At 39.9% G+C, this 11,276-nt stretch overlaps 1 protein-coding gene across 1 annotated transcript; it reads left to right on the top strand.

Annotated features, from left to right (window-relative positions):
- The first annotated feature begins 8,667 nt into the window (after window positions 1–8,667).
- Window positions 8,668–10,719, top strand: Kif2b (kinesin family member 2B). The gene has a single exon (XM_027924633.2). It carries the CDS (start codon window positions 8,668–8,670, stop codon window positions 10,717–10,719), a length of 2,052 nt encoding a protein of 683 aa, XP_027780434.2.
- Window positions 10,720–11,276: the final 557 nt, after the last annotated feature.

Here is an 11,276-nt window from a genome sequence, read left to right as displayed (position 1 = left end):
TTCCTGAGGTTATTCTTATTTATGGAAGTCTGGTGTACAAACAAATCTTCATTGGTCTCATTCCTGTTGATAAAACCACATGCATGTCTTGCACTGAACTATTTTACTGTCCCCCAAACTTTACTTGCCCTGACCCTGTAAGGCTGGCAGAGCCCCTGAGCAACTTCCTGTGCAGCTGTCCATGGTGCTGGTGTTGGTGTCTGTAGCATTGATGGCTGGGGCAGCTGGAAGGTGGGCACATGGCTGCTGGGTCTCTCTGTTGCTTAGGATTGTGGTGATAATGACTGGGGTCAGCTGGGGTCCAAGCCGCTGTTCAGGCAGTATGGTGGTAGCAAGGCCAGCAGCAGTAGCAGTGGGACTGCTCAACACTCTCTGAGGTCTGTGGCCACCTTTAGTGGAACGCTATATAATTTTTGACCCCCCCAGCATGTAAATACCAATAGCCTGCTATTGTCAGAAAGCTTTACTGAAAGTGTAAATAGTCCCTTAGCACATATTTTGTATATTGTATATATTCTATACAGTGAACACTATGCGAGAACCACATGAGATAACTTTTTACTGCCATACACAAATTACTGGAGAGACAACTGCTCATGGAGAGATGATTAGCATCCCACCGTGTTTTAAGTGGTACACACAAAACTTGAGCTCACCGCAGTAGCAACAGGAGGTGTCTGTGAAATTATTACAGTAGTTTAGTATGTTCTACAGTTAATTTTATGCAGTTATGATTTAATTCCATATCTTTACATTTTTTTACATTTCCCTCAACTGCCAACAATGCCACATATAGTCTATAAGTGTGTGCATAAGTTGGGATAGAGTTTAACTTTTTATAATAGATTGTTGTACAATTTATGGTGGTAAATAAGAGAGACTATTATCTACATATATTTTATGCATTCATATCTATTATGGTTTTGTGGTTTAGATATTAGATGTCCCCGAAAATCTCATATGTGAGACAATGCAAAAAAAGTTTGAAGGTTAAATAATTGGGTTAGAAGAGCTGTAACCCAATCAGTGCATTCATCCACTTGAATCTACTAACTGGATGGTAGCTGTAAGCAGGTAGGGTGTGGTGGGAGGTAATTGGGACTTGCCTTTTGGGTAAATATTTCATCTATGTCAAGGGAAACTGAGAGAATCCAAGTAGCTTTCCTCCACCACATTCATCTGCCACGTTTTGGCTCATCTTGGGCCCTAAAGAATCAAGTTGGCCAACAAAGGACTAAGGCTTTTAAACTGCAAGCCCCCAAGTAAACTTTTCCTCTTCTAAAATTGTTCTTGTCAGGTGTTTTAGTCACCGCAGTGAAAAAGCCAACTTAAAATAATAACATACACTTTTTTCTTATTTTTTTCAATATTTATAGGCCTTGCAGTTCTGCTATGAGTTTTTTTTATCAAGTTGTTGCAAATTTCAAAATACAAATCTTCATATAAAGATGCCTAATCAGGTCCATTTGTGTTGTTCAAGGGTCAAAGGTATATATATATATATATATATATATATATATATATATGTGTGTGTGTGTGTGTGTGTGTGTGTGTGTGTGTGTGTGTGTGTGTGTTTGTGTGTATGTATACACATGTATATATTTTTATGTTTCCCAATAATTGCTGAATCCTAGCATTCTGTACAGCACTAAATACATGCCATGTAGATATAAAATAATCAACTGGCTATTGCCATTAAGTCAACCAACTATCAACAGATTTTTTTTCCCTCTAGAATGAAATGGTTATTTTGACATTATGTCCTATTTCTTAGAATTTTTCACCTTCTTGCTTTATATTTCCAGATAAGAATATAAAAATTATTGCAAAATTGTAATCTATGTGACTCTGTCAGGCAGATACCAGACTTTGACAATGATAAATAGTGCTTATAATATCACCTATAGAGATCCTACTGAGACACATTAAGAATGTAAGCATTTTTAGTGTCAGTATGACTTTCATTTTATACCCTTAGCAAATAGGCAAGAGCAACCAAAAAGATGGGCACTCTGAAATATCATATATTTACCTGATGCTATCCAACAGTTCAATTTAACAAACATTTATTAACTATCTACTGTGTGTGACATGCTATCTACAACACCATAGGAGATACAAATGACATGTTCTCAAGCTTACAAATCTCTTTCAGTGGCATAAGGTCTTGATATCATGCAGTTTTACTTCATGTTGTTAAATAATTATGCCAAAGATGATATGAGCAAACAAACCTTCTGCAGAAATCTAAAAAGTAGCTTTCCCAGGAAAACCGCATTGTGCCTCATTTGTTGAAGCAGGCCTATCTTCAAACATTCAAAATCCTAAAAAAGGAATTTCAGTGGCCACAGGCATATCAGAGAATCATCTTTTTATTCACAGAACCACAGGATCATAAAATCTCTGCAAAGAGAGAGACTTGGGAGGCACTCAGTCTGATACTTTCAGCTTCATGGTAAAATAAAAATCACCTCAGGTGCTTTCTGTAATATAGATTCTAGGTGGTGGCCCCTAGAGATTGATTCAGCAGGCCTGGGTGGAGTCATGCATTCTGTACTTTATAAAATCTTTCCAGGTGATTCTGCTATTTGGCCAGGCTTGAGAACACAAATCTCACCTTACTCATGGTTCTGTTATGTTAATATGTTCTACACTACTTTTTCTAACAAGCTGTTGTTCAGTCTGTGCTTTAATATACATGGGGTGGGACCCTGACTTTTAACAATTGTTATTAGAATGTCTTCTATAATAACAATGTCTTCTATATATCTTTATCTCTATGTGTGCATATATCACGTGTATGTCTACAAATATACAGTTGTGTGTTCATATCTGTCTCCAAAAACAATGCTAAAGTTATACCAGGTCGAAGGCTAAGGCTGTTTTATTTACTATTGTGTAAACTAGCACTTAGCCTAAATCTTAGTGTTTAGGAGGTAGTTATTAAAGTTTATTGACTATATACTGGAGATTCTTCTTATTCTGAGGAACAAGATTCCTCCTCGTTTTGCCTGAAGTCTCCCTTTAACATCCATAAATTCTGCTAGTGTTTATAGTTTCAGGATTCTTTATAAGTCCACTGGTCAGATACAAAACATAGAAACACAAGTAAGGGATACTCCTCCATTCTGAAGACACTTGATAAATAAATAAATAAATATGCTTATTTATTTATTTTAACCTGGAGAGAAAGAGGAAGATACTTTTTAAAACAAAATAGTAAATACAATATTTAAAATAGGTGTGAAATAAATATGGGGATGGAGAGGAAGGCAATGAACTTAGTTGTGACTGAGCTGGAGGAAAGGGAGGAATGCATGTCAATAAAAGTAACGGTGAGTCATATCCTGATGCTGAGCACTTGAATCCTTGAATGTGTGCATTCCTTAAAGCAAAACAAGTTGTGTTCCTCATTCATAGGATAATCCTTCAAGTATATACAGAAAGTTTTCTCTCAAACTTTCTCTAGGATGAATACTGTTTTCTTTACTTCTCATTTATAAATACCATGTAACCCTTATTATATTTGAGTCATGTCAAGTTGATTTACTCTGAATTGTAAAGAAGACTCTCTGAAGGCAAGGAATATAGGACATGCCATTCAAGTGAGAGAGCTATAGCTGAACATCAAAGATGCCTACTTAGCATTGTTTCTGTAGTTTAAGTGTGAGTTGCAAGCAAACAATACTGATATGTTGAATATAAATAAAACACAGCCTTTCCCCTCAGCATGCTAAATAAAATTGAAAAATACAATATGGTAAACACTAATGGATTTGAAGTGAGACACTGACAATTGTTAGCTTTTCCATCTTGGCTAACTTTATAGATGGATTTCCACAATTAATAGATATATAAGAATCCTATACATATGCCATGGTAAGCAACTCCTGTTAATTAAGTTGAAGTAAGATGGCTCTAAGCTAATGTAATTATCATAGAAACAATTCTTACCTACCAAAAGCTCTTTCCATTGAGAGGACTGGGGAAATATGGACCTTCCTGAGTAGGCTAAGTGTATCCCATGGTGAAAATTGTAAAATGTCTGGAGATAGGAATGCTAGTTGTAATGGTAAATGTTTTAGTCAGCTTTTACATTGCTGTGAGTAAAGGATCCAACCAGCACTGTTGAGGGCCACAGCCGAGTCAGGATGACGCATGGCATTTTTGCCAGAAGTAGTGGTTGAGAGGTGACACCAGCGAACCATTTAGATGATGACTTTTGAGTTCTCGCGGAGTTCCTGTTGAGTTCCGGTTGAGCTCTGGGGTGGGGGGGGGCGGATTCCTGAAGAGTTCTTGGTTCCGGTGGTGGGAGTTCCGGTTGTTGTGTGGTGTGTTCCTCCGGGAGGATCCCTGTGGGTGGAGTTTGGGAGAGTTCCTGGGGAGTGTGCTGGTAGAGTTCAGAAATAAAGTTTGTTCCTGCTTGAGTGGCTCGTGATTTGTGCCCAGCCAGACTGTGGCACAGCACAATTGTAGAGGGCTCATGGTTTCAGAACTCTAAGTCCATAGAAGGCCAGCTCCATTCCTCAGGGCTCTAGGTGAGGCAGAACATCATGTCATGGTGTAAGAGTGTGGCAGGGGGAAATCAGCCCACATGATGATCAGGAAAAAGAGAAAGACTCCACTGGCCAGATACAAAATATACCCAAAGACTTGCCCCAATTCCCACCTCCTCCAGCCATACCCCTCCATGTCAATACCACTCAGTTAATCCCTATCAGAGGATTAATTCACTGATTGGGTTAAGACACTTGCAATCCAATCACTTCTCCTCTAAACCTTCCTGCATTGTCTTACATGTGAGATTTTGGGGGATACCACATCTAAACCATAACAGTAAAATAATATTCTCATTCTAAATTATAGTGTCCATTGTTGTCTAATGGCATAAATTTAGTACAGTACCTTTCTACTCTTAAAAAAAAAAACAGAATAACAGACTTTTTAAACTGGAAATAGTACATTCCATTTCTTCAAAGAGATTTGGAAAAATCTTCTGAATGCCTCTGAAAAACTAAATCAACCTCATGTTGTATCCATGCACAGGAAGAGTACAGACCCTCAAGATGATCAAACAAGCCCAACAGCTGCTAAATATCTATTCAAACAGTGCTAGAAAAGCACATATTTGATGAATTTCTCCTGGGAGATTTGTATCTAAAATGAGACTAGAAATCACATTCCCTCCTATAAAGCAACTTTGACAAGCCCCAAACTGGGAATTATGTGTAATTAATGAATGAAATTCACTAAGCTCATTTCCTGAACTTCTATCCACACTACACTCTCTTGGTGGGACTTCACCTGACACTAACAAGTATTTTTTTGGGGGAAAAGGGGGTGGGGGGCGGGATTTGAAATGAAAAGAATCTATCAGTTGTTTGTCAAGGCATGAACTTCTTAAAAGGTACAAAATGTATATCTGGTAAGTTTCTTGAGGGTAGGATTCCTTTGGTCTAGGTAATAGTTCATGGTAAGCATTTCACATATATTTATTGCTTGGCTAAATTCAGTTAACTAGATACATCAGTGGCTTTGGTCTCTAATCTAGAGAAATTGTTCATCTGCAAAATGGCTATCTAGGTCATGGCCAGAATAACACTTTGAATTGTATACACATTGACAAATGCTTGTTTTAATATCATTTTTTTATATCTCAAGAGTCATAGTATTTTCTTAAATAAACTGTTTCTTCAGAATAAATTCTATTAAATGAGAGAATTGCACAGATGCTTATGAATTCTAAATTTTATATCAGAAAGATATTAAAATATTGCTGCAAATGATATTCTAGAGTATCAAAATTATAAACAATCCAAACAACACATTACTATTATGATCATTGATGAATTTTTTTTTTCCTTCCTATTACTGAAACTAAGGCTTTTGGGTTGTCCTAATTGACCAAATTCAATTGGTAATTGATACTATGTCTTCACAAACAGTGTTTCAGTGTAATGCTATTTTATCTGGTCAGTTTCAACAAGGTCACAGAAACTTTTTTGAAGGGAAGTGACATTTGAGATAAAAGAGTTCAGGGAAAATGAGGAGGGAGAAACAGTTTTTCTGGTCAAAGAGCTGAAGCTATAGTTCTGAAAGCATTGTCCAGGGTCCAGCAGAATCAACATCCCCCTGGGAGTTTATTAGACATGTAAATTCTCGGCTCCATTTGTTGAATTAGAAACCCTGGACTGGGAGTCCTGAAGTCTGTATGTTAAGCAGCCCTGCAGGTGATTTTCATATACCCTACTATTAAGAACCACTGGACTAGAAATTGGAATTTTTTTTCTTTATGCAATACTCTAGGATCAATATGAGAAATAACCTGAATCCCGGACTGGATGAGGTTGCCCAAGGAAACAAGATCATAATTGGTTGACAGATTAAATGATATCATAGAGGCTGGGAAAGGACTAAGTTATGATAGACTGAGTAAAATGAAAAAAAAATCTACATTAAGTTTTTGAGACTGCGTAGATGTTGAAACTGCTAAAAGCAATTGCGAATACATAAGTTAGCATTTTCAGAAAGAAAATAAATCAGTTTTGGATTTATGGAATTCCAAGTTCCTATAGGTATCTGAGGTTTAGAACCCAGAACTCTCATTATCACGTAGCTGGCCAGCTAGCTGTATGTAAAATTAAACTGTAGCAACTAATATGATATTCTAAGGGAAAAATATAAGAGAATAAAACTGAGAGAAAGCACTCAAATCACACACAAAGAAAAGACCTTTATGGGCATGTTAGACAGAAAAGAGAATCAGAAGAAACATTAGTCTCTGGATTTTCCAAAACTACCATGAACCTAGTCATCTATTGTCTAAGTACAAAAATCATCTTCAGCTTAGGTAAAAAAATATAACTAAGCTGAAATAGCTATGTTTTGCATGATTTGGGAGATCTAACTTTTAAAATGATAAATATTTTAAAAGACTACTAAAAATTCTAGAGCAGCAATGTTTTTCAAAAAGTTTAATTTAACCTAAAGACAAATTATGGGAATAAGACATCTACATAATTCCCTTGAAATAATCTTAACAAAAAGCTGATTTAAAGCACAACCTGAAATATTGATAATTTGGGAAAAGAAAAAAACAATAATCATATAAAGATAATTCCGAAAGCCCTTACTCCTCTCCTTCCATTGGCATTCAACATCCCCTTTACACTCCCTGGAAATGAGTACTGAATGAGTACTGAATACTTATTAAACTTATCTAATACCCTAAGCTTTGCTAAATTTGCTGGAGATGAACTTACCTTTAAGAAAATCAGTTTATAACAGAATTCCTGCAGTGACCCTTGGCCCTAGAGAAAGTTAGTAAAACACCATCCTGCTGTGTGCTATTTTAAAGCTATGAGTAAATTAAAACCAAACCAAAATCACAATCCCAAAGACAAAATGGTGTATTAATGGTTGGAGAGAGAGGTGAAACTAAGGGATCATTTTTCCTTCATGTTGGTTTAGCTGAATGACAATGTCTCTTTTTTTAATCATCATATAGGACATTTTTATAATCTTGACAAAATATGTTTTTGCTTCTGATGATCTAAGCTGCCTTCCTATCCTCTCCATCCCACCTTTATTAACTTCTATACACACACACACACACACACACACACACATTTTAGCCTGGAGAGGAGGAATAAGATGAATTATCATTTTCCATCAATGTCTCTCTTTTCTCCACAAGTTATGGATAATGAGGCCAGAAATGTAATTACTGAAAGAGTTTGGAATGGTTAATTACTGAACTAATCTCAAATATGGTGGTGACTGCAGAACAACAAAACTTACTTTACTTTATAGCTGCCAGAGCCACTCCGAATGTGATAAACATCTTGTGTTTGCAAACCCAGATGCTATACCAAAGGAAGTTTCACGTTCCTTTGGTAGTAAATTACCACAAGGACCTGCTAAATTCAACTCATTCGGATTTTGTAATAAGAGAACCCATTAAACTGGAATAACTTTAAATTTTGACTGTTAAACTAGTATGGAAAGGGAAGGGAAAATAAAAATGGTGCATTGAAGGAGGTGTCTGGAGGATCCTGTTGAATTTCCAGTTTTGAAGCCGAAGATCTGCAAACCTCTTTACCTTCCTTTGTTCACACTGATCACTGGAGAGCTGGCACGTAAGGGAATTTCATAGCAATTCTTAAACTAAAGCACAGGGCTTTGAGATTGTAGGTCAATACTTCCAAGAAAAAAAAAAATGGACATTTCCAAAAACCCATAGAACTTTTCCGTTTTTCAAAAAAATCCATAGAACTTTTCCACCGCTTAATTGCCATGACTCCTGGGTGCTCTGCATTTGCTCGCGAGGATTTAGAAGATGTCCCACATCCTTCTTCAATCCATTATCCCTCACTGGCAGATAACCAAACTCTCTACCGGCCTTTGTGCCTCCCTAATGCCAACGACTGTGATTTCTTCCGCCCGCCTATCACGTGGTGGCCCGGTGATCTGTTGCCTCGTCCCCCCCATCCCTTTGTGACGTGAGTGGCTTAGGTCTGAGCCCTGGTGCTGTATGCTCACAAAGGATTGGGGCATAACACGCCTGTGTTCAGTGCTCTGGATGCTTCAGGCTGGCTTGGGCTCAGGGCCCCTTGCTCCAACCCCAAGGACCCTTGGAAGGGAGCCCTAATACCTCCATCATTCACCATGGCAAGCCAGTTCTGCCTCCCTCTTGCCCCACGCCTTTCACCCCTGAAAGCCTTGAAGTCGCACTTCAGAGACATCCAAGTTGGCATCTGCCTGGCGATCCAGCGCAGTGACAAGAGGATCCATCTTGCTGTAGTCACAGAGATCAACAGAGAAAAATCTTGGGTCACAGTTGAGTGGATTGAGAAAGGAGTCAAGAAAGGCAAGAAGATCGATCTAGAGTCCATATTCCTGCTGAATCCAGCTCTGGCCTCTGCAGAACATACCACCACGTTGCCTAGGCCCTTGCCCTCATTGTCCCTAGTACCCTCCAAGGCCACTGGAGATCAGCGTACATCCCCAAGGTGGATTGTGGTTGCCCCCCAGAAAAATGAAACACCCTCAGGGGACAGCTCGGTCCTGGGGGTCCCCACCAGCCCTTGTCTGATGAAGCGGAAAAAGTCTCCTTGCCTTCGGGAAATCGAGAAATTGCAAAAGCAGAGGGAGAAGCGCAGGCGCCTGCAGTTGGAGATCCGAGCCAGACGCGCCCTCAACGTCAACACCGGAAACCCAAACTTCGAGATCATGCGCATGATCGAAGAGTGCCGCAGACACATGGACAAAAGCAAGATGTCCATCATGCAGCCCCTGGAAGATCACCGGATCTGTGTCTGCGTGAGGAAGAGACCTCTTAATCAGCGAGAGACCACCATGAAGGACCTGGATATCATCACCATCCCCTCTGACAATGTAGTCATGGTGCACGAGTCCAAGCAGAAGGTGGACCTCACCCGCTACCTGGAGAACCAGACCTTCTGTTTCGACCATGCTTTTGATGACAAGGCCTCCAATGAGTTAGTGTACCAGTTCACTGCCCAGCCACTGGTGGAGTCTATCTTCCGCAAGGGCATGGCCACCTGCTTTGCCTATGGACAAACGGGCAGTGGGAAAACGCACACCATGGGCGGAGCCTTTTCTGGAACGTCTCAAGATTATTCTAAAGGTATTTACGCCTTGGTAGCGCAAGACGTCTTTCTCTTGCTCAAAAACTCCACTTACGAGAATCTGGATCTCAAAGTCTATGGGACCTTTTTTGAGATTTATGGCGGCAAAGTATATGACTTGTTGAACTGGAAGAAGAAGCTCCAAGTCCTTGAGGATGGTAATCAGCAAATGCAAGTCGTCGGGCTGCAGGAGAAAGAGGTGGGTTCCGTGGAGGACTTGCTGAACCTGGTGGAACTGGGAAACGGCTGTCGGACTTTGGGACAAACGTCTGTCAATGCCCACTCATCCAGGAGCCACGCGGTATTCCAGATCATCTTGAAGTCTAGAGGGAAACTGCACGGCAAGTTCTCTCTGGTTGATTTAGCTGGGAACGAGAGGGGAGCAGACACCGCCAAGGCCAATCGCAAGAGGCAGCTGGAAGGGGCGGAGATTAACAAGAGTCTCCTTGCCCTCAAAGAATGCATCAGGGCTTTGGGTCAGAACAAACCTCACACCCCTTTCAGAGCCAGCAAACTCACGCAGGTGCTCCGGGACTCCTTCATAGGCCAGAACTCTTCCACTTGCATGATTGCTACCATCTCACCAGGGATGACCTCTTGTGAAAACACCCTCAACACTTTAAGATATGCAAACAGAGTGAAAGAATTAGCCCTGGATGTAAGGCCTTACCACCAATGCCTGACTCCCATTAAACATGAGACACCGCCCATGTTTGAAAAGCACATTAGGAATTCAGAAATATCCCTTCAGAGGGAAGAGCTTGTTAAAATATCGTGTATACAGAGTGAGGAGGAGAAACGGAGTGAAGCGATTGCAACACTAGCCACGCCATTAATAAGGGAGGCAGTGACTACATGGAAGGATTCTAGTTCGTGGTGGGAGAGCATCCAGGAGACAGCTAATGGCGTGAACTATGATGTTGACTTTTGCATTGCCCAGTCATTGTCCGTTTTGGAGGAGAAAATTGGTATTCTGACTGAGATCCAAACGAAACTGAAATTATTAAGAGTTGACCTCCAAAACCAAGAGCAAGGTAGAATGAAGCCAAAGGCAAGCCATCAGGACTGACATGATGGCTATAGTGCTGCAGTTTCTACCTCTCTTATACAGGCAAATCTTTTCAAATTATCTAGCATAAAGATCCTCCTGGAGAGCTTAGAACATCTTCAGATATGCTTGTCAGAATTAAGGTCTATCTTCTTCTTCTGCTTTTTTTTTTTTTTTTTTTAATTTGCTGCTTTCATTCTGTAGGACATCAGTTCTCAACTGGGAATGGTTTTGCCCCCCCTCCCCAACCCCGGGACAATGGGCAATGTCTGGAAACATTTCCATTGTCACAACTAGGGGGGAGGGGAGTAGAGACACTGGCATAGAGTGAGTAGAGGGACCAGAGTCACTGCCAAAGATTTCATGCTGTATGGGGCAGCCTCCCGTAACAAATAATTATGTTTTTGTTTGAAATTATCAATAGTACCAAGGTTGAGAAACCCTGCTGTAGAAGAAACCAGCTTTGATGAAATCAAATACCATAAATTTTCAGGTAGAAAAGCAAAAATCCTGTAAATGAAAGGGATTCGCCTGGAAACAACGCCAAGGGGCTACACAACTGAGTAAAGCCAATGGTA

This window comes from Marmota flaviventris, chromosome 17, assembly GCF_047511675.1.
Source record: "Marmota flaviventris isolate mMarFla1 chromosome 17, mMarFla1.hap1, whole genome shotgun sequence".
NCBI classification, from domain to species: Eukaryota; Metazoa; Chordata; class Mammalia; order Rodentia; family Sciuridae; genus Marmota; species Marmota flaviventris.
Note: the sequence above shows the minus strand (reverse complement) of the source record. Positions and strands in the feature narration are given on the sequence as shown.